The 23,813-nt window shown below is 52.0% G+C and overlaps 1 protein-coding gene across 1 annotated transcript in view; it reads right to left on the reverse strand.

The window, feature by feature from the left end:
• Positions 1 to 21,216, reverse strand: part of LGR6 (leucine rich repeat containing G protein-coupled receptor 6) — a 166,375-nt gene extending 145,159 nt beyond the window's left edge. Inside the window, exon 1 of the mRNA XM_009281913.1 lies at positions 21,020 to 21,216. Within this exon, the coding sequence (XP_009280188.1) occupies positions 21,020 to 21,216 (197 nt within the window). The remainder of the gene's footprint in view (positions 1 to 21,019) is intronic.
• Positions 21,217 to 23,813: the final 2,597 nt, after the last annotated feature.

A 23,813-nucleotide genomic window follows, 5' to 3' on the forward strand; every position in this document is an offset into this window, starting at 1 on the left:
CCCCCCCAGCCCCTTCCCTGGTCCTGCTAGGGGGCAAGCTGTGTGGGATGGCAAGGGGGGCAGAACAGGGGTGGGAGGCAGGACCCCGGTGTGAAGTAGCCTGTGCCTAATCCATACCCTGACCCAGAGAAGGGACTGGGACCTCCTTGCTGGGGCTGTGGAGGTGTGTGCTCATATGCTGTGTCCTCATATGCATAATGCCACATGCATCTGGTCTGGGTCTCCAGAGTCCTGGCCATCATCTGCCCAGTGCCTGAGGGACACTGCCACCAAGTACAGCCAGCAAGAGGGGACCTGCAGGGGCTCTGAGCTGGAGAGAGCTGCCAAGGACCCTCTCTACTGCAGGATCAGGCTGCTCCTGCTGTTCACTCTCTCCTCCCTGCAGCTCCAGGTAGGGAACTGACCCAGATGTTGCTCCACATGAAGGAGAGAGGACCCCCCACCATCCACTTCTTCTCCTAGCTCCCTGGCAGCTGCAGGATGTGGGAACCTTTGCCTGCTGGCAGTGGATGCTGCTCCAGTGGAAAGCCCTGAGTGCCAGCCCTGCTCCCTCCCATTTTTGATACGGATCGACGAAGGGATGACCCCAGCACCTGTGGCCCAGTCTCATGGGAGAAAGGCAGTGAAGTGCGTGGGCCACGTCTGGAAATCAGATGCCCTGCGGGTGACTCAGTGACACTCCCTCTGCTCATGCACCGAAGTATCATCTGTCCTGTCCAGACAAGTTGCACCAGCATGAGCAACAACTAAGAGCCGGCAATATCCCAAGATGACAATATCTGAGAGCCCAGTGCTGCCAGGATCCATCTGCGGGGAACAGCCCTTTCTCAGGGAACGTGTGGTGGGCACCGTTTAAGGAATTCAATGTGCACAGTGAAACACCTTCCCTGGCATGGAGAAGGCCAGCGAAGGGGAGGTGCAGGGACCATGGCAGGCTCCAGGTTGATGAGGGCTACACCTTCTCCAGCCCTACCACTCCAAAGTCCACAGGGCAAACAGAGCTCTGTTCACACCTGCTGTATGCAAAGTGGGGAAGTCCCAGGTAGCACCTGGCCAAGGGAAGGTTAAATGTCAGACACACAGCACCTCCATCACTGCAGGTACCACCCAGCTGGCTGAGATGAGGAGGGAGGGCACTCTGCTGTTCCCTGTACCTTCCCTCCCCATGAGCTCCTGCTAGATTGGCCACAGTTGCCTCACTGGGTGAAGACTCCTGTGGCCATCACTCAGCCCTGACCTTCATGAGGGCTCCTTTCCCAACAGCCTGGGATCTGCATTTGAGGAGGATGCTGAGCAGTTGGCTTCCCTGGTCTCCGTTCCCTGAGTGGGCAGTGAATGTGCCTGACATCTCTAACAGCTTTACAGTGCAGGACCTTTGCCAAGCTCTGATTGTCCTCTGGGGAAGGGCTTCTGACAGATAGCTTGTGGCTCTCAAGGTGACCTGCCAAGTATGGCTGTCATGGTCTAATCCTGCATCAGGCCCAGCTATAACAAGGCTGACCTCAGCCGCTCTGAAAATGTGCAGTTTGCATCTGCTTGAGCTTTGGGGCACCTCCAGTAACTAACATAGGAATGTCACTACTACTACAGGGCAAAGACAGGTCTCCTTTTAGGTCTGCTTGGTGATGCATGGCTTGGGTGTATAGCAACATATCTGCTAGTGCTCTCTCTCCTGAAGGTCTTAATCTCACAACAAAGCAACCTGGAGCTCCGCTTCAGGCTATGGAGACCAGTGGTCCCAGCCCTGGAGGTCTGTGGCTTATCCAAGACCTGGGCTAGCCAATAAAGAATGGTCAACTTTGAAACAAGCAGGATTGTGAGAGAAATAATGGGTAACAGGGTAGCAAAGCTCCTCCAGTACAGCTGTAGGACTCCCTCATGTGCTAAGAGGAATTACAGTCCTGCAGCTAGGACAGATCACCCCCCTGCCAAGGTAACTCCAAGTCACAGGATAACAAAAAGCCCTTCTAGGTCTAATCATGAACCTGGTGGGTCTGGTGAAAGTTCAAACTCTAGCAGAGAACAGGAGCAGCTATGACAGCCCAAGGCACCTTTGAAACCTTCTAATGTCACCAAGTCTGACCTCAGACACAAAACTTCCCAGACATTCCCTCACATCTGCCAGGCAGAAGAATGTGGTAACTAGCCATTAATTATTATCTGGACCTTTAGAAAAGTCATGGTGTGGATGGGCCCTGCCCTAGAAGGCTTGTGCTGTAACCAGTTGTGTGGGACTGTGGGAAAGACTGTGGGACTGGAGCTACAGGGTATAAATATTGCCTTCCTGCCTCCAAAAAGTTGTGAGTAACATGGTCAGGGAGGAGGTCACATAACTGATGAAAAACATTACAGATATAACTGGATATAAAGTGAATAAATTGGATTGATTTATCAGAATTGGATTGATTTATCAAGATTTAGCAGAATCCTGCCCACAACAGCAACAATGATCTACACCATGATCTAGAAGATCAAGACCAACAATGGGATTAAATAGGGGATGATTTTAGTCTGGCTGTGGCCATGAATTCATGCAGTGATAACAGAATCTGGGAATAGAACCTTGACCTCCACACCAGTCTGCAAAAACCTGCTAGAGAGAACTACAAGCGGGTGGATGCTGGAGTCTGGCAAATCGGTGGAGGTGTGAACTGGTTCTGGCTGGGCTGGAGTTAATTTTCTTCATAACAGCCCGTAGGGTGCTGTGTTTTGGATCTGTGACTATGTTGATAACACACCAGTGTTCTGGCTATTGCTGAAGAGTGCTTGCACAACATCTTTTTCCTACTCTGCCCCCGCTAGGAGGAGGCTGGGGGCATGCAAGAAGTTGGGAGGGAACACAGCCAGGACAGCTGATCTGAACTGATCAAAAGGATATCCCATACCATAGGACATCACGCTCAGCAATAAAAGCTACGGGGAAAGAAGGAGGAAGGGGGGACATTCGTGGTTATGACATTTGTCTTCCCAAGTAACCATTACGCGTGATGAAGCTCTGCTTTCCTGGAAGTGGCTCAGCACCTGCCAGCCGATGGGAAGCAGTGAGTGATTTCCTTGTTTTGCTTTGCTTGCACGCCCAGCTTTGCTTTACCTATTAAACTGTCTTTATCTTGATCCATGAGGTTTCTCACTTTTGCCCTTCTGATTCTCTTCCCCATGCCACTGGGGGGAGTGAGCAAGCGGTGAGTGGGTACTGAGCTGCTGGTCAGGATCAACCCCCGTCTTCCCCAGCCACTGGGGGGAGTGAGCAAGCGGTGAGTGGGTACTGAGCTGCTGGTCAGGATCAACCCCCGTAAGCTGTCATGCAGGGAAGCTCTCTGGGGCAATGCACAGGCAGTCCTCACATTTATTGCAACTCATCCAGTCTCTTGCACTTTTCTCTGGATGGTAACACTGCAGCCAGAGTGAGAACCACGTTATACTGTTTTCTGATTGCCTCTTCTGAGAAGTCCCAGACCATACCTTCTCTTCTTTTTCTTGGACTGTAGTACAATGACCCTTGAGGAGCCACTCAACCAATCTGGTCTGCCTTCCTTTTGGGACAACCTTATCAGCCTGCTGTTAAGTCCCTAATCCTGGGCTGCCTGCAAAGAAAGAGCCCAGGACATAGTCAGAGGGAGAGACTCTGCTCCCCATCTGCTTCATCAGGCAATATTTCCTGCTCCTACAGTCTCACAGATAGATGTGGGCTCTATTACTGCCCCGAAACACTTGTGTTTCCCACCTAATTTGCTACCCTCTCCCAGCCATGGCTTTATTAGCCAGCACCATTCTGAGTTGTGGTTTATCCTTCCTCTTTGAGCTGAATCTTACTGTGGGGCAAGCCACCAGCCAGCGAGCTCAATAAATAATGTTCCCATCCACACACAACCCAGACCCCTGGGCCAGAGGCAGCATTCTGCATCTCTTTGGAGGTAACAGAAATGGTCCTTGGAGAAGGAACTGTGTTGGGTGAGAGAGATGGATAAACTGTTGGGATCCCAGGGGATCGCTGCCTGGAGACATTTGTTTCCTCTTGCAGGAAACTGTAATGAGCAAGGAGCAAAAAACAACAGTTGTTGACACTGTCAAATGGAGAATAGCATTTTTATCGGAATTGAAAATTGCTGGTGGTTTTCAGCCATTTTTGGCTGAAAATTATCTGTGTTCAGACCAAAGACTTCCCAAAATGAAACATTATGGCTGAAAGCTTTTGAAAAATGCCTTTTGGACTTCTGGCCTTTTCATGAAGAAATTTCAAAGACAGCAGCCGTGAAATCTCAGCCAGCAGAAACTGAGGATCAAACCCAAGGGATCCATCTTGGTTATGGAGACACATGGCAGACAGGATCCTGTTGGTCTTTTCTTCTACTGACGTAGCCCATGCAGGCAGACTTCCCTTGTGGTACCAGCACTGGAGCGAGTGATAAAAATCTGTTCATTTCTGAACCCTTTCCTGGGGAACTACTGATCCTGCCAGCATCCTCCCTACCATAAACCAGAAAAGCCTGGGTCTCTGTGGCTAGTAAGCATCCAAGCCCTGCCTCTCAAGACAGTGGTAATTTATGGATGAGTCTCCGAGCATTTACGACAGCAGAGGAGGAGAGCTTCTGCATGCTGTTTGTAGCAGCTTGGCTTCTTGGCTGAAGCTCACAGCCCAAGGTAAGAGATGAATACCAGCTGCATTCCTCACCATGCTCGCTGCCTTCTAAGGGCACTGAGATCCCTGGAGGGATTTGGGCTGAGGTGCTCTCCAGCCAAGCTCAGCAATGGCCTGGCAGGGGTTTGGGAGCTCCTCTGGTGGGACAGGCTGCGTTTCAGAGATGCCAAGAGTTGGCTCATCTCAGAGTGATGTCTGCTACCCTGAGTAACTAGTGGGTTTCCACGAACTGCAGCAGACTCTATGGTGTCACCAGGAAGCCACAAGACATTAGAGCGTGACGGCTCTTGCCTTGTCTCATTCTCCAGTGGGTGGTCCCTACGCACCAAGAAAAGCCTTTCTTCTGCTGTCAAGTGCGTAACGAGAGTCTTCCTGTCTCCAGCACACATTGCTACTGGAGTGCCTGGCTGCATGGTTCACACTGAAGTGGTGGTGAGTCACCATCGCTCCCACTCTGCTGGGAGAAAAGCTCCGCTTATCAGTGCAATTGGGAAAGAGCGGGGCAGGGCTAGGGAGCTGAACCCTCCTGCCGAGGAGCCAGACCTCGCTTGTGGGAGTTTAGCAATGGACAAACTGCTGTGGATGGACCTGACTCATCACCCCCCGATGTGAGCCAGCCCTTGCTCTGTGGCCCCTGTGGTTCAGGTAGATGCCCTGCTCCTGCTTCTGCACGCCTGCTTTCACAAGGCACGTGGAGTAACAAGGCAGGGGCAATATTTGACCAGAAGAATACGAAAGTTCCCAGGAAGGCAGCATGCGTGGGATGTCTTGGTCAGAAAGCTTTGGCCATGGGACAAACTGACAGGAAGAGGAGTGGATGAAGAAGGAGCACAACATCCTACAACACGGAGAAACCTGGGTCCCAGAGCCTGGCATTCACAGCTGAGCAGAGACCTGCCAAGGGATGCACAGAGCGGTCCCCAGGGCTCCTCCTGTTCACCAGACTGGGGCACAGCAACTGGCTCAGGCCACTCACTAGACACACGTCTGTGGTTTACAGCCCTTTCAAAGATTTTTGGCACACATCTTATCAGGGGAAATGTTTTTATGTCTGGATATTCAGATGCCTGGGATGATGCCTTGCTCCAGAGGCACCTCTGGTAGTTCAGGGCTGTGGAAAATCTGCCTGTCCTTACTTAGTGAAGAGTTTTGCTTGACAGTGCTCAGCTACATGGCTGTGCCCAATTCCCAGTGTCAAGGCTCTGCTCTCCAAGCAGTGTCTGCTCTACAGGTGAGGTCTGGTTTGATGTGAATGTAGCATCTAGCATAAGCTTCTGGACATCTCTTGATGCTTTTTTCTCAGGCTCTTAAGCTGACCCTGGAGTCAAAGTGGCTCTGGCTGGCACTCCAGATCCTCCTCTGCTCCTTCCAAGCTTGCAGGGATTTTCAATTCCCCCTTTTTGTACCTGCCAGAAACAGCATCAGGTGAGAAGGAAGCTCCTTTGCAAAAGTGCTGTAGCTGGTGGCACCGCAGAGGGCTACCGGCATGCAGCTATTTCCTGCACATTCATCTCTGGCAGTTGTTCCACACCTCTGCTCCTTCCAAGACCACCAGGCGTAGTTATAACACTAAGGTTTTATGAACCCTTCCTTGCAGGGATTTTCAATTCCCCCTTTTTGTACCTGCCAGAAACAGCATCAGGTGAGAAGGAAGCTCCTTTGCAAAAGTGCTGTAGCTGGTGGCACCGCAGAGGGCTACCGGCATGCGGCTATTTCCTGCACATTCATTTCTGGCAGTTGTTCCACACCCTTATGGAAAAAGTCTGTCCGGGAGAAGCTGCCCTGCTGCACATCATGCTGGGCACTGAAGTGCTGCCACAGAAACAGCAAGAGAGAGGCTTAAGGAGACTGTGAAAAAGCCTTGCAGGCAGAATTATTCACCATCCCATCTCATAGCCACAGTTGAAATGAAAGCTCTTCCAGGCTAAAGCATGAAGCTGCCTACTGGTTCACTCAACACTGCAGGAGAATGGAGGTCTGGATGCTTGAAAGGGGTCTCTGGGTGCATCAGTGCAGTCAGTTCAATCTGCTCCCTGGCCTGCTCCAGGGACCAGGTCTGACAGGGTAGGTTTGGTTCCCACTGGACCTTGTCAGCTAGATCCCAGTGCCACATCAGGTCTAGCCTGTGCCAGCCGGAGCCAGCATTGCTACCCAAGGAAAGGAAAAAGCCTCCTTCAGGGAGGGGTCCAGTTCTAGCAAAACAGTCCTTCCCACTTCCACCTGCCTCCCGTGCCTCTGGTTCAGCTCTTCAGCAAGACCAGCTGAATGCAGACCTGCCTCTGCACTCCCATAGGTGATAGCCCCTGAAGCAGGAGAGCCAAGGCCTTTCCTCAAAATCTTTGAAGTCTGTGGAAAAACTCAAGCTGATTTTGCTTGGGCTTTCAAAGCTGATGGAAATCAGAGCAGATTAAATCCTCCCCCCACCTTCCCCAGGAGAGGCAGCTGGAGCTGCATGCTAGGGTGAAACCTGATGCTTTGCAGAGCCTGTGACACAGGAGAAAATCACCACGGGTGCTGTCGTGGGGAGCCCTACTTCAGCGCCTGGCTTCACTTAAGTCCCCCCTTGTTAATGAGATGTGAGTGCAGAACAAGGCAGGAGAAACAACTTGAGGCTGATGGCAAAGGCTGTGCAGAGCCACAGACCCTATAAAGGATCAAAGCTGATCCTGTCTTCCTTCGTGCTCTGCTCCCAGGCTGCTCAGGGAGAGATGTGATTGATAGCTGGAAAGAGGACGATGAGCTCAGGATGCTGGATCTGGCCCCATCTCTGCTGGAGCGCAGGAGGATCAACGTGCACACGAGCTCTCTCTCTGCTGCTCAGCGACACTGGGAGTTTGCTCCAGTTTCCACCCCAGCCTTTAAGCCCTGCTAAGAGTCACCAGTTCCTGTAGTTCTCATACCGGACGGCTCAAGCGCCAGGGATTTATTTTGTGACGGCTACAGTCTGCCTGGCAGCAATCAGAGCGTCTCAGAAAGAACGGTGAAAATGTCTGATGTCATTTTTTTCTGCAAAAACTACTCTGGAATAGCTCCTCCTGGAGACACCCTTCTGAGTGTCAGAGAAACTTGGGTTTGGCAATCATGCCTGCATATAGGACTTCTTCCATAAAAGCCCCAGAGCTGTCAGTGCAGGGGAGCCAGCCGGCTCTGCTTCCCCCATGTAGACAAAACCTAATTCCAAGCTGAAATTTCCTTAAGACACAGCTCGTATTTCAGGATCTTTTGGTGCTACTTTCATCTCCAATCCACATATTGCAGCCCTATAATAATAATAATAGTAATAATAATAGTAATAATAATAGCAATAATAATAATAGCTTTTGTATGTACATAGCACCTTTCATCCAAGGATCTAAGTCACAATTACAGCCCCACACATTCCTGTATATTACAGCCCTATAATTCTAAGACTGCTCAAGTATCCAGACTTCAAAGGGAATGTGGATTTTCCCTCCAGCCCAGTCACGGTGCCCAACGTGCTGGAGACGTTTCAAAGGTGTTTCGAAGGTGCCTTGGCAGTAGCCAGAGATAGTCAGAAGAGCCAGAGGAGCCCTCTGAAGCCGAAAGGAGCCTTCGTGGATTTTTTCCTTCCTTCTCCTGGCCACTCTCTAGTCTCCCTGGAAAGTCAGCGCAGCCCTGGGATGAGGATGATGCTCCCATGAGACCTGTGTGTCTGTACAGTGGGAGGTGAAAAGACAGAAACAGTGTTGAAAGGAAAAACAAGTGACGGCACAAGCTCAGCTGGGTGGCTTTCCAGGTCACACAGCATTTTGGTCAAAAGTAAATTCACAGAAAAATTATGCTCCACTGAAAAAAGAAGGGGGAGAGATGGTGGAACATTTCATTGCAAGATCTTCTTTTAAAAGGGTTTAAAGATTTTCAAGTAACTCAAAAATGAAACAAAGTATTCTTTTTTGGGTCAAAGCAAAATATTTCAGGGATACCCAGAGCAAACATGGTTTGGTTTGGTTTGGTTTAGTTTTAATTGCATGGGAAACCTGAAAAAAAAATCTGTTTGTTTAACCCAAGCCAATCTTTCCCCTCATTTTTTGGTTTAGCCAAAGAGCTGGAATAGCTGTTATTTATCCCCCATATGTTCACGAAGAAGTATGCTAAAAGCAACGTAGCTTCCTACAGAAAACAGATTAGATTAAAGAATTGGGGTTTACAGAAGCTCTGGCCAAGCGGCAGTTTACCAGCTGGGTTCACTTCCTCTATGGAGTTCGCCAGTGCTGCCCACGAGCTTTTAAACAGCTGCTGGATGCGGCTCGAGAGGAGTATTGCAGTAGCTGCACTGACTTGTGGCTGCATCCGTAAGCAAGGAGTGATGAGGTCAGTGGACATGAAAGGCAGGCTGCAAATCTGAGAGTCTAGTATTGCTTTTCTTCATGTTGTGGCTGAACAAATGTAAAGCTCAAGAATTTTTTAATAAACTTTTAAAAGGTATTTTAGCTCGAGAGGTCCAGACGTGCCTGAGAAGTGCTGAGAGTCTCCAACTCTTCTACAGCACTGGTTTAATCAGTTGATCTCAAAGCACATTAGAGAAGGGTTTATTAGTAGTGCTTTAAAGATAGGGAGACTGAGGCACAGGAAAAGGAGAGGACTTGTTTGGGGTAAACCATAAGGCTGGGACAGAGCTAGAAAACAGTCCAGGTTTCTCATGCTGTCCTCTGTATCTCCCACCTCCACCATACAAGGGAGCCAAAGCTCATGGGGCACCTGTCTGTTCCCAAAAGTCTGAGTGTTTGTGTCCCTCCATCTAGGAGAAGCCCTTTCCTCAAAGCATGTGCAAGATGGTCAGTGGAAAGTCGTCCCCTGGAAAAGGAGTGCGTCTACCTCGTGGTATCACCAGATGAGCCAGAGCACCTCGTGGAGGAGCAGGGCAGTTTTCACAGCATGTGCTAGCTCATCTCAGACACACCAGACTAACCAGCATGGGCTGCAACACGTTTCCTCTCCCCCTTCTTCAATAAATCAAGGCTTCCAGCATTCATGCTTTTGTCACTAATAAATCTTGCGCTGTCTTACACCACATGAAAGCACAACAATACCTTAACCGACAGGCACTTCCCTGTGCAGGACTATGGCTGCACATCCTGCAGCACAAGAACCTGCTGTTTTGGCCCTGAGCTGAAGAGAAGTCAAAACAGCATGTATAGCAAGGCTGCCCCTGCACTCAGTAAAGCCCCGCGTGCTGTTGCCAGAGCACATGTAAAACCACTCTGTGCAACAGGCACCTCATTAATCCGTGGAACTCATTGCCACAGGAAATTAGTGCAGCAATAAAAGTCTTACTTGCACCTATAATCAAGGTCCTGTCTTGGTTGTGATACCTTTGGTTCTGCAAATACAACACACCTGACCCTAAAGGTATGCCTCTGTCCTTTGGTACCTGTGGCACACGCTGCTCAGGCAGGCGACCTCCCAGTCTTGGGACAGAGCCTTGGGACAATATCTGGGACAACAGCCTGGGACAATATCTGACAACTCCCATGCTCCTATGTACAGGGAGAAGAAAGCCTTACAGTGCAGCTACGTCACTCTGCACCTCATCCTTCACTTGGGAGATGCTTGACTGAGCAGCAGCAGAACACTCTTTTCATGTCCATAGTCAGACTGACCCAGAGTGCTGCCTGGGAAGTCAACGAAATGCTCACACAGCTATTGCCTTTCTCAGCTCCCAGGTACTGGGAAGCCGGTGGGGATGCTGCCAGGTGTGCAGCTGCAGAAATAGGGGTAAAGCAAAATTGCAGAGATTGTTCCCTGCAACCAGAATTTCTCCTGTTCTCTGGGAAAGATAGAAGATGAATTTCTGTCTAAAAGTGCAAATGCCTTTCCTGATCGTTTCATGCATGCACAGATAAAAATTTGCTTTACTAAGGTTAAGAAATGCCCAGAATTGGGAATTATCTTGAAGTTGCAAGATGCAATTACACCCAGAGTCATACCTACACCAGATAACCCCCTCAGGAAGGTGACTTGTGCCTTCAGATCCTGCAGGTCCTTGAGATCCCTGGTGCTTGGCCACACCGTCACACTGCCAGCAGCCGCTGTGGCCTTGGCTCAACTCATTGCTCCGTGCACAAGGCACCGCCTTGGGGCAATGTCCCAGGAGTTGGTGGTCTGCAGGGCTCAGTGTCACATTACAAAACCTTTCAACATGTGTGTGGGGCATCCTTCCAACAGCCCTCCCTGCCCCGACGCGTGCTCCCCCCTGCTCTCCCACCCCTTACTCGGCAGAAGAGATGACGTTTCCACTCCCCTTCCACCCCTGTGGTTCCCACCGCGGCACGCACAGCCCTGACAGGATGACGCGCAGTACTTGGGCTTCACTCTCCCTTTGAACGAAGGGGAACGTTACTAATTGGTGCCCCACGGGGATGTTCAGTGCTGGAAACTATCCTGTTTCCCTGAGGTCTCTTTGTAGTGGGACCTGTGGCTGCTCACAAGAAGAGACAGCAGGTCCCTTGAGCAGGTCCTACCCTTACAGGTGTGTCTGACTCGCTCCACTCCCATGGGGTCTGCTTTTCATTTCCAAATCCTTCAAAGAGGTTTAAACAGCTACAGGAAGGACTGCAAACAAGGTAAATGGAGACGGAGAGCTGCTGATACCTCGGGAGACTCCTCTGTCATCCCATGGAGGGGAGGAGACTGGAGAGCTGCCCTCCTTCATCACTGTCAGCAAAGCCTGTGCTGGTGGATCTGGGAAAGGTTTTGCATTACCCCTTCCTGGATCCTTGATGCATCCCTGCAAGACTGGAGGCACCACCTGAACTTCACTGTGTCCTCCCCTTGCTCCCCACCACTGGCACATCTCCTGCTTCCGCTTGGGCTGGAGCCTGGCTCTGTTTTGACTTGGCTGCAACACTATATGCTTGTGCTTGGTCCTGCTCTTCTTCATGAAGGCTGTTTATGATCTCTCTTCAGCTCCTACCAAACTCAAGTCCTTCTCCAAGACCTCAGGCTCCTCCCAATCCTGACAGTCCTCCCCCATCCCTTCCCACCGCTTTTCAGAGCACTGCTATGGTGATCCCTGTCCTGGCCCCAGCTCGTCTCTGACTCCCCACAGCCTCTCCTGGCTCCCTGGCACCCAGGCAGGACCCTGTGCTGCCTGCAGGGAGCTCAGCATTGGTCTGCCCTTGGTGTCCCTTTCCCCACCCAGAGCTATTTCCCTGTGGTCCATGAAGGTGGCTTTTGTTCCCATTTCAGGGTCCGCAAGAAGCCTGGCCCATGTCGGATGCCTTCTGAGCTGTCTCAGAGCAGCCAAGAGGGGAAGCGTCTGTCCCATGGGCGGCTGGCTTGCTGAGACCCAGCCCAGCTCCTCCAAAGAAGGACCTGGGGGAGCAGCTTGTTCCACAGCAATGGAGGCATTTTGGCACCCCGGATGAAATATCTGGGCTCAAAAGCAGCAGCAGTCACTGCCCTGCTGTTGGCAGAGGGTGCTCCCGCCCTGAGAGGGGGTGGTGGGGGTCCCTCAGCGCCCACTGCAGTGAGCTGGGAAGCGCTGCGTTTCCCTTTCCCTCCTCCACCCTCCTGCTGCTCCCTGACCCAGGCAGGTGCAGAGGGGGAGAGGCATTTGCAGCTCCATTGCTGCCTTTTGGCACCAGAGCCTCTGCCAGAATCAAAGAGCTTTTCAAAGAAAACCCTAAACTCCTTTAATCGCCAGCTAGAGCTCCTCCCGCACAGATCTAAGGGCCATGAGCTCAGTGTTTTCATTGCCCTAGGCAGATTTATGAGCTTATTCTTCAAGGAAGGGAGGGAGAGAGGGGAGGCTGTGGCATATTACTTAGCCTGGGGGGCGGGCAGGGAGGAGAAGGGGGAGGATGGAGGAAGGCGTTTGCAGTGGAAGTGCACGACATTGCAGAAAGCCGGACTCTGCTGTGGCTGGTGCTCTCAGGCATGGTGGAGAGGCAAAGCAGGATCAGATGTGAGCGAGGACCAGCCTGCTATGTCTGAAGTCGGGTGGATGTGGTGGGTGAGCAGCAGCTCCCTCCCACCCAGGCTCCCTGCATGGCAGTGCCAGCTGGAAGGGAGCATGTGGACATGGCGTGCCTGCTGCCGCCCAGCCTCGCTTACTCCGATGGATGGGACCAGGAGTGGGGCATCCCTCAAAGCACGAGCAGGAGGGACTGGTCTCCTCCAGTCCCAACCAAGCTGCCCTGGTTGCAGTTTGCAGAGTGAAGAAGGAGGGAGGAGGCTTGCTGGCAGTCACATGCGGCTATCCTCCCTGGAGCACAGCCCCATCCCTGTGCACATTTGCTCTAACCACTCTGCTGTGTTGCCTTCCCCACCGCGCTCCTCGTACGTACACCTGCTCCCTTCTTGCCAGGGAACGCAGTGCTCGCTGCCAGCTGTGAAGCAAGTGCAGTAAAAGTCTGGCTGCTCCCTCTCCTGCAGAGAGACCTGGGCACCAGTTGTTGGCTTTGGGATGGGGCAGACCCTGTGTCTCACCTCCTGCAGCCCTACTCAGTCAGTGCCCCACCAAGAAGTGGATATCTGCTCACATTCAGTGTCCCAGACACCCTGCTGCCACTTCCAAACAGCCCTGCAAAGGATGCCTGTTTCCTTTTGAACTGAAATCTTGGGAAGGTCTCAGCCATGACCTGTGGTACTAAAGCCACAGCCCTCCACCTCATCACCCGCAGCACCGCTTGTCATAGCTGGAAGCATTTGAGGGCTGCAACCCTTGTTCATGGACCAGCCTGGAGAGCTGGAGACCATGCTCTGGAGAGCACAGCATCCCGTGAATCCCAACAGTAGCCACGTTGGGATAGCAGCAGCCACGTAAAGCAAAACACTGCTTTTCTAGCAGTGATAGAAGCATTTCTAGCTCATGATATCAAGAGGTAAAAGGAGCAGCGCTTATGACAGAAGAGGGGGCTGGGAGATGATGAGGCAGGAAGGGATAGGAAGAGCTGTCATGAACCTGAAAGTCTCACCTTATTGGAATTTCAGAGACTTCAACATTTCCTTTCCCTTGAACCCAGAACAAAGAGCCAACAATGTCAATATTTAATAGAGAACAACAAAAAAACCCCCAATATATTGTGTTTTAGAAACAGCAGCACCGCTTGTCATAGCTGGAAGCATTTGAGGGCTGCAACCCTTGTTCATGGACCAGCCTGGAGAGCTGGAGACCATGCTCTGGAGAGCACAGCATCCCGTGAATCCCAACAGTAGTCATCACCCACAGCACCGCCTGTTATAGCTGGAAGCATTTGGGGGCTGCAACCCTTGTTCATGGACCAGCCGCTCTCTGGAGAGCACAGCATCCCGTGAATCCCAACAGTAGCCACGTTGGGATAGCAGCAGCCACGTAAAGCAAAACACTGCTTTTCTAGCAGTGATAGAAGCATTTCTAGCTCATGATATCAAGAGGTAAAAGGGAGCAGCGCTTATGACAGAAGAGGGGGCTGGGAGATGATGAGGCAGGAAGAGATAGGAAGAGCTGTCATGAACCTGAAAGTCTCACCTTATTGGAATTTCAGAGACTTCAACATTTCCTTTCCCTTGAACCCAGAACAAAGAGCCAACAATGTCAATATTTAATAGAGAACAACAAAAAAACCCCCAATATATTGTGTTTTAGAAACATCAAGATGCTTTGCTTTGATAGTTTTGGAGTCCTGCAATGTGAATATTAAATCGCCTACGGGTAAACATAACACCAGCAGGTGAAAATACGTAAATGGAAACTTTTTTAAAAAAAGCCACCATGAAGTGAAAACATTGAAATAATCTCTCTTGATTCAACTTGTTACTACATTTCTCCCATTCACAGTCCCATGAACACCAATCCGTTTTCATTAAGCTTTTCCTTTTCAATGAAATGAGGTATGGCTTGGAAAATCATCCCACCGATTGTGCTCTTCAGGCAGCTCTAGGACTGACTTCACTATTAATGGTCCTGCAATTCTGGCTTTGCTCTGAGCGCTGCCAATCCCCCTGGGACACTGGCTCCCTCGCCACTACTTTGTCTGCTCGCTGAGGCATTCGGCGTGTTCCCGCCTCGAGCCCAGGCACACCGCCACCATGCAACATCTGCAGCATCAGGCTCATGACTGTAACGCAGGGATGAAGGTCCTCTGCTCTCTGACTGCTAAACCAGCAGCGCTCTGAGCACTGCCGTGGGCCAAAGGACTGGAAAATTTCAGCTGTTGGCCAGGATTAGAGTTACACGATGCCTAGGTGATATAAAAGTCCACTTGGAAGCACATGCTCAGTAGCTGTGGCTTTTCCAGGTTGCTTTTCTGTTTCTCTCACAAGCCACTGCCAAGCTGTGCCTGATCCAAATCTGCTCAGTTTGGTTTTCTCCTCATTACAGGCCGGGGAGCACAGGGGCAGGAATTACACTGCTTCTGGTTAGCTTTCATTTGCCTTCTCCAGAAGGGAAACATCAGCCAGGTCAGTGTTGGACGCATTACCAGCAGCTCTCCCTGATACCTGGGACTCGGACAGATCTTGGTTTGGTCCAGCCTACTTGGGTAGCCCAAAGTGTCGGCGTTCATTAATGCTGGGAGATGCTCCCCCATGGGATCTTCATTGCAACATGCCAGCAAAAAGCCACCGTCAGCCACAGGAGACCCTGAGGTGGTAATTGGGGCGCTGGGTAATTGGAGTTGAACCCAGGCGGCCTGACCTTAAAGCCCCCTTGAAATCCTGCTGGCAAGGATGCAATAAGGATGCAGAACACGCCTGTGTCCTTGTGGAGTGCCTGTACAGAGTCAGCAGGCTCTGCAGATGGTCTTTGTAGGGCCCCTTTGGAGGAAACCAAATCCCTGAAGGTGGGAAACTTTCGTTATCCCTGATATTTTAGGGGTGAAAAAAAAAAGTGCCTCAAAGCTGTTAAATGGTGAACATAAACCCATGAACCCACTGCAGAGTGTGTGTCAGAGCCCAGCTCTTCCAATGCCTCTCACCAGCCTTATCTCCCACATCTGTGACCCCAAGCTCACAAATGTTTCCCCCTGCTCCTGCTATGGCTGCCGTTCTCCCAGGCATGCTGGCCATTTCCGAGGGTGAGACTGTGGACTTCTGGCTGTATGGGGCAGGAGTGGCATTTCCCATTAGTCTTCCATCAGGGAAGAAGATCAAGCAGAGAGCCAGCCCTTAGTGCATCAGTCTGGCCACCAGGACCTGGGGGTGGTTTTGGAAATACTGTGCTCTATCATGGCTTGAGAAGTGGAAGGGTCCGGGAGCTCTTTGGGGTGAGTCTGCACCTTTGTGGTGTGTTTGGATGGGTCCTGGTGCAATGTTGGGGCCTCTGTGGTGACCATGGCATGAGGAAGAGGCTGTGGATGCGCCCTGGCACTGGGCAAGCATCAGCCACAGGATGGCGACTCACTGCTCTGCAAAATTATCTGGGTCAGGAGAGCAGGGATGCCCCCCAGGAATGACTTGATTTACACATTGCATTGGGATTTTGTGCTTTCTGCATTTTTGGCTGCTCCCTCTGTCTCCCCAGGGTGTGTGACTGTCACCTAATACCCAAAGGCACACAGAAGTCCCTGTCATCCCTGCAGGAGATGCCATCTCCTTGTTAGCCCCCTTCAAGCCCAACACCCCTCCCCACAGCTGCAATGCCTGCCCAGGCTCCTACGGGTCAGCCACCAGTCCTGTCCCTCTGCTGGTGCCCTGGCTCCTCTGGCAGCTTTTGGGGTGCTTCCCATCTTAGGGGGGCTGTGGTGGGGGCTGTACTCTTTCCCAAGGTGGGGGCTGCAGGGGGGCAGACTCTGGGGCAGACAGTTAGGGAGGGTTTTGGGCTGAGGGGAGCTGCCTTCAGCATTGCTGCTTGTCTTGCTCCAGGCTTCAGCTGTGGCTCTGTAGTCAGCCTTCAAACCCTGCTGTGTCTCCTACCCAGAGTTTTGTTGGTGCTTAGAAAATGCAAATATCAAGAAAGAGGCATCTTCCACTCACTCTTTCCCTGCACTGGATGCAGCATTGTGTGAGCAGGCAAGTGCCTGCACGGCTTCAGATCAGAGCATCCCTGCCTCCTGAGGATCCTTATCACAGGTCCATGTGGCACCTGATCCCAGAGGGTAGCTCAGAGGAGAGCATGGGTGATGCGGGCCCCCAGACTGCCAGTGGGATGCTAAATTCCAGGCAATGGCTCAAAATGTCTCTGCAAGGCGAGAACAGCCCTGAGAGCTCCTGATCCCATTCACCTCAATGGAAACAGCATGGGGAATGAGAAGCTTGCTTTCTGGGCAGCCTCCTGAGGTGCCTGGTGATATCCAGGAGCAGCCAGACTCTCTGCTGCTCTTTCTTACCCCAAATCCTGCTGTGACAGCAACAGCCCGACAACCTCATTACCTGTCTTGTGTCCCAGGTCTTTCCTGACTTTCCAGGACAGAGCAACAACAGCATTACATGCAGTGAGCTGGGCAGTGGCTGCCTGGCTTCACTGCAACCTATGCATGGGGCCTGGGACAAGGACACAGCGGTCACCAATGCTTCTGGGGATGGGGCACAGAGCAGGGGTAGAGCCTGACCCCTCCATGGTGCCATGGGGACCTGGGACCCTGGGGAGTCCAGGGCTGGTAGCCAGATGCAGGGGGGCAGAGAGGGGGTCAGGATGCCATCCTGGGGCAGAGGGATGCGCTGAGCACCTGCACCAAACCACAGCCCTGTTCCCAGTGCTCAGGCAGTGGGTGATGGGCATGGGGACAGCTGGGGACTGAACTCCCCCAGCCCATGTGATGTGGCACTTCCATACCCCGCGGAATCTGAGGTGGGGTTGCTCAACCAGGTCACATGCAGGGTTTGCAGTGCTGCCAGGGATCGAAGCTAAGCTAATATTCTGAGTACCAAGCAGCTCTTCCCATTTTCCCGTCCTCCTCCATGCCCCTTTGCGCAGTCTCCTTTCTGCTGCACAGGAACCTTCCCCTTTGCAGCTCCAGTCTCCTGCACTCTCAGCTTGCTGCTGTGCTCTCCAGAAAGCCCCCATCAGCTCCAGCCCATCTCTGTTGCCAGCCCCAAAAGCAACTCTCCTAGATAAAGTGCTAGTCGTGGAAGACAGAGATGTGATATTTGACACACTGCTGTCAGGACTTACTGGCGTATCAGCTAAAGGTTAAATCTGCTCTCTGAATAGCTCAACTTTTTTGGGTTGATACAGGCCCTAGGGTTTCTGGACGTAGCTGAATAGGAGAGGGTGTGCTGACCTTTAGTGTTTCATGGCTGGACTCTAAGGCCAGGCTAAGGCACAGTTCACCCCCCAAATACGTCATGCACTAAGAAGCTCTTTGCCAGCCCCCGTGAGATGAGCCAGGCAGGATGGTCTGTGCTGCTCCAGAGAAATGGGCTGTTAGAGCCATCATGAGCCCTGAGCGAGTTCAGGCTGCCTGCAGGAGCAATGCAGACAGCAGGGACCTGTCACCTAACATGGACAACCCTGAGCTGAGCTGGCTGCCTGGGCTCTCTCCAGGGCTGCCGACGAGACACCGGTGTGTCTAAGTGCCTACTGGAGAGGCGCCCCTGTGAAGAGGTGACTTGCTTCTTTCCCCTCTCCCTGACCACAGCTGCAAGCTCACCAATGATGCCTCCATTGGAAAAGCTTGGTTTTGGATGGGTGGGATCAGGTTCAAGTTCAGGGAGGTGCAAGAGTGAGCAAGGACAGGGTTCTTGGAGAGAGACAGGTATGGCGGAGGCACAGCATTGTCAGGACGGGGCATGAATGCGAGCTCATTAGTGGTGAGGCAGTGTCTAATCAGAGGTTATTATGAGGATCCTTTATTTTGCACCTGAGGGAGTCCTGCTCTTTAAGAAAGGAGTACCAGTAATTTGCTTAGAAGACAGGGCATGGAGCAAAGGAGCTGGAAAGTTTTGGGGGCAGCTGCCCTTCTGCTCCACGCTCCTCATTGCCATTAGAGGGCTTGCTTTTCAGCACTTGCACCTCTCCAAAAAAATCTAGGCATTTCTTTACATATCTGAATGTGGATTTAAAGCCTGAATTTACATGAAGAACTTAGATGTCTCTCGAATATCCATACTTTCTACAAAATGCATGCTGATTTGCTTTGAAAAACCAGCCCTGACTACACACCTTATAACTGAGAAACTAACCTTACATGACTTGCTGAAGGTAACCCAAGAAGGTAGTGACAGAAACAGGGGGAAAACCCAGGTCTCCAGTCCTCCTCCAATAATTCCCAGTTCATCCTGCCTTCCTACCTCTGTTACATCTTATTTGTTAATTCACCTGCAGCGTTTAATGGATAGGCAGCAAATGTGCTGTTTTCCCCAAATAGGTCCAGCCCTAAGGGAAGGAGGAAAACTCTGGACCCTCCAACACCTCCCTGGCTCGACCCCATGGATTTTGCACCCAGAGGGTCCCTCCAGCCTGGCTTTTCCTGCACGGTGATGGGCTGGGGAGGTGGCATCTCCGGCAAACGGCTGTCATTGGCGCCACCGTGTGAATAAAGCCGGCTGGTGTAGCAGCCCAGGGGAGAGAGCGGAGCCGTGGCCAAAGGACTGGACACGCTCCCAAAGCGGCGGCTACTGCAGGGCTGTCCCGAAGACCGAGTCCCAGCGAAATCCAGACCTCTGCCAGTAGCAGCCGCAGAGTCACCTGCTGTACCAGGCCAAGAGCATCTTTAAGCACCCGCCTGCTGGGGTCCATACACAAGGGATCCGTAGCCCAGGGCTCTGTGTTCCTGCTCCGACCACCATGGTCGGGGTAAATGTGGCAATGAGAACCATTTAACATCGAGATGTCCCTTGGTTCACGCAGTGGAGCTCTCTGCGGCTCCCAGCCCAAGGGGCAGCTCTGCAGAGATGACGAGCAGCGTGCTCTCTGCAGAGTCGGAGCCATGGGTGCTCCATCTTGTGATGACTGCAAAGGTGGAGTGGGTGCCTGACAGGACTGCCGCTTGTCCTCGCAGTAGCATCAGTGCTGCAAAGCTCTGCAGCCTCCCATGCTTGCAGCCCACATGTTTTTAACCACCTCCATCAAGACATGCTCAAGAGCTGTAGTGACTTTTCACTCATAGGCAGCTGGCTCCAAACTTAGCCCCGGGGTGTATGCAGAGGGGATAGCTCTATACAGGACACACCTCATGTGACAAGTGCTCTGTGGTTCCCTCTCCCAGGGAAATACAGCTTGCATTACACATTTCTCTCATCCTTCATGCTCTCCAGTGAAAATCATCCTTTCCTGTCATACTTCTTTTTCAGCTGACCCAACACAGCTCTGGCCATCAATGGTTGGCACAAGACAAAGCAAGGTGCTCCTCAGGCAAGCAGGATGAGCAGAGAAGCTCTTATCCAGCTGTGGCAGCTTCAACCTGGCTTTGCAAAGCCCTTCCTGAATGGATTAGGATGCTTAGCTTTAAGAGTTGAGTAACTGCATCTCAGGACAATCCAGGAAAACCAGCAACACGGTCTGTATGCCACCCCTGGACACAAGCCCCCTCTCAGCACGATGAGCACAAAACAAACACCCCCAGCACTGCCTGGGGTCTACCGGTTGTCCTCAACGATTGTGGTACACACAGCTTCCCTTGGCAGCACCTTAGCTGCATCCCTAGCTGGGAAAGCCAAGGTCCTTACCAGCCTATCTGCCACACAGCTGAAGCAGTGGCTGCAGCACTTTCTGTGAATAAACAGACCAAGCATCTTCCCCAGCGCATGCCAGGGCCAAGTTGCCTCCCTGAGAGAGGTGTTTCCTCTCCTGGTCAAACCCTGAGATCCTTCCACGGAGTCCCTTGATCACCCTGGGGACATCCTCGGTCATCACTAGTCAGAGGGCACCACTGAGACCGTCTCTGGGGCTAGAAATGAACCCATCAGTCCCTGTGGTAGTTTAAGCCTTTGGGGTATTAATACCAGAAAGGATGGGAAACATTCAGATAATTAGAATTTTTAAATAAAAACCCCCAACAACCTACCAAAGCTCCCACACCTCTTATAAGACTTTAATATTCATTTTAAAGAGGCAACATGGACACTGCTGGTGGCCAGCTCAACCCAAACCCCCAAAAGCCATGAGTTATCACAGCTATTGAAATGTTTGACAGAAGGATCCCAGAGCAGTTTGCACTAATTGCTCAGTATAAATGCTCCATTATGTTCTCAGACAATCAGAATCTACCCAGCAAATCAGCTCCTCTGATCCACTGTAATCAAGAAGCAAAGCATGCATAACATCGCAATATAAACAGTGCTTGCAGAGGGGCGCAGGGAGGAGGGGAAGCTGGCTTAGCTTGGCAGGTCCTGGAGTAATAGCTGCCTTTTTTGTTGGTGTTTTGTTTTGTTTCTAATTTCCAGAGGAAATTTAATTTCAGGAAAATGTGGCACAAACTTCCAAGCTGGAGGAAAGCGGCAGCTGATGAAGGGGTCCAGAGAAAGCGTTGCAAAAGAAGCAGCAAGGGCTGTACTTACAGGTAAGCTGTTAGAGGGCTCAGGTTGGCAGGGACCTCTGAAAGCCCCAGCTCGGAGCAATCCACCGAGAGCATGATGCCATCCTCTTCGCAGTGGCACTGGGGTGGGCACGAGGGCGCAGCACCTTGCTCCGCAGGCACCACCTGGAAGTGGGCAGAGGAGGCCAGAAGAATGCCCCAGAAGAAGAGCTTGTCCATCCTTGCCTTGGCTGCAGCCGTGGGGACTGTGCGAGGTGCCGCCGGCTCGCTCCGACCCCGGGGCTCAGCTGGATGGAGGGGAGTGATCCCACTGCCTCGCACGCAGCGGGCAGGGTATCTCCTGCAGGTCGGAGTGTGGTAAGGATGCAGCCAGGGAAGGGAAGGCATTGTTGAATGATCTTGGTTATTGGGTTTCAAGGGCTGGGCAGGGGCGTGAGACACTCCAATGGGAGGAGTTAAACTTTCTACTCTTTCCCTCTCTCTCTTTCTTAGAGCTGGCAGGAATTTCATTCAAAGGGAAGAAAGGGGGGGGGGGGGGAGAAACCTCAACAAATAAAGACCTGTTCATAGCTCCGGGACCTGTGCTTATTTTGTAACAATGTTTTTGTGAGATAGCAGGGCAGGGGAAGGCAAAGCTGGCTCCGGCAGGGCAGAGGAGTATAAATAGGGAGGCAGGAGTACCCAGCGCTTCAAGGGCTCCAGACTTCGGGACGCTGAAATACAACCCCAGATAAAGGACTCTGTGTGTCTGTGCTGGCTGCTAAACCCAGCTGCAACTGGAAAGTCAGGGTGCAGCTGGGGAGAAGGGAGTGAGGAGCTCACAATGAGCTGTTTGCTGGGAGAGACCGTGCCCAGGGCTGTAGGTCTGTCTGTCCTGTGTTCCGATCCTCACTCACGAGCAGCCCTGTTGCTATCCCCATGCATGGGGCTGGGGCTGGGTGGGAGATGCAGGGGGATGATGGAGCAGCAGTGTTGCTGAGCTCGGTGGGAGACCTCTCCAGAGAGGTCTCCAGGTCAGTGGGACATGGTGCTCTTGCAGCCGTGCTGCTTGCTACAGTTTTGCCCAGATCAAGATTGTGTGCATGTGTGAGCTACGTTTGCAGGAGCTGCACAGCACAGATGCCGGGAGCAGGTGGCTGGTTTCCTCCAAGAACTCTTTCTAACCTTGGGTAAAATGGTCAGAGGTCAAAGTAGAGGAACAGCCTGTTGAGTGGGGGCTTGAAGCCATGTCATCTGGAGCTCCATCATGCAGAAGGGAGCAGGTTTGGTTTAGCAAGGGGGTACTGCCTGTGCCAGCCCAGCCCAGGGCCTCGGGGTGTCCTGAAACATGTGGGATGTGCATCAGAACAGGATTTCTTGCTGCTTGGGTGTCGAGGAGCTACCGAGTTCTGGGGCAGCAGAAGCACCTGCTTAGAAAAGGGCGCTGGATCTGCCATGGGAGAAGGCTGCAAAGGCCAGCTCTGTGTGGCCTCTCTGCTCCTCTCTCTTGATTGCAGCCACTGGCTGTTCAGGGTCACTGTGATGCCCCTGGCTGGGGTGATTGCTGTCCTCCCATGGCAGTGGGTTCAAGTGACAGGGGCTGAGTCTGACCCCGACAGCTTGAACCACGCTGCGTCTCTTTCTACAGGGCCATGTCTGTAATGGGAACGGCAGCTGAACACAGGTCTCTTGCACTGAAGAAAGACAGCTGACCACTGGGCTTTAGGTGGACTGGGACTCCCATCAGAGCCGGTGTGTTCCTCCCTCTGCCTCCCCTCCAGCCATGGCTGGAGGAAGTGAATGGGGCAGAGAAAGAAGGGCCCAGGTTTGGGTGGCTGCAAAGTGCACCCACGTAGTCACCCCTCTGGCGGTGGCCATGCCACGCTAAGATGCCGCATGGCTGAAGCACAGACTGGGAGATGGTTTTCACAGCCTCGCTTCCTCTGAACGTGCTTTTTGTTCTGGCAAAAGTTTCCTAATTGATAGCCCCATTATCTCAGGATAAAAGAGGTAGGGGAGTTATCTGGGGTCAGGAAGGTGAGCCTGCAAAGTGGGAGACTTAAAAAGCTCTAGCTAACCTGGGGCTGGGGTGCCTTGCAGCCTTGGAGTCAGAGCAGGTATCTCCTCCGAAAAAAGCTGCTCAAGATCAAGCTCAGGGTTCTGGGCTGATGCACAGACTCTGGCTGAGGGCTTTTGGCCTCGGTGATGCAGGATCTGAAACTATTTAATTTGCAAAGTCCATTCAGATCCTGCAGTTTCAGGACTGAAATCCTATCACTGCTGAAGTCAGTGGAAACTTTGTCACCGAGTGCAGAGGAGCGAGGATTTTGGTCTAGGAGCAGGAACTGATTTAATTGGAATTAAGCCCCTTCCATCATGAGCAATTCTGGACATGTCATTAATTAAATGTTTGCAATGTGTTTTGACAGCTCCAAATGTAAAACACTGTTTGGTGGGGAGATGAGAAGCCCTCCTCGGAGAGAGGGTTCCTCCTTGGGTTCCTTGACAAGCTTCCCCTCCAGCTCTGACATGGGGCTTTAGCATGGCCTGAAATGGCTGGATTTGCTCCGACAGCAGTCAGGAATTTGGTGTCAGTCTGGAGAAAGTGTCAGGCCTATAACTCTGCTCCTGGCTGCAACAGCAGCTTTTATCTACGATTTCCCCGTCCCTCTCTCTCCAGCCTCAGCAGCCAGACACCAACCGCATTGCGAGCTCCTGAAAATTTCTTGCTCGGTGAATTCTCCTTGGGGATCCAGGGCTCTGGCTGAGCACACTATTAATAGAGGTCTTAAAAAAATCACACTGAAGAGGTTCCTATTAAAAACTGCCATTCTGCT

Source organism: Aptenodytes forsteri, unplaced genomic scaffold (assembly GCF_000699145.1).
Source record: "Aptenodytes forsteri isolate BGI_AS27 unplaced genomic scaffold, ASM69914v1 Scaffold213, whole genome shotgun sequence".
NCBI classification, from domain to species: Eukaryota; Metazoa; Chordata; class Aves; order Sphenisciformes; family Spheniscidae; genus Aptenodytes; species Aptenodytes forsteri.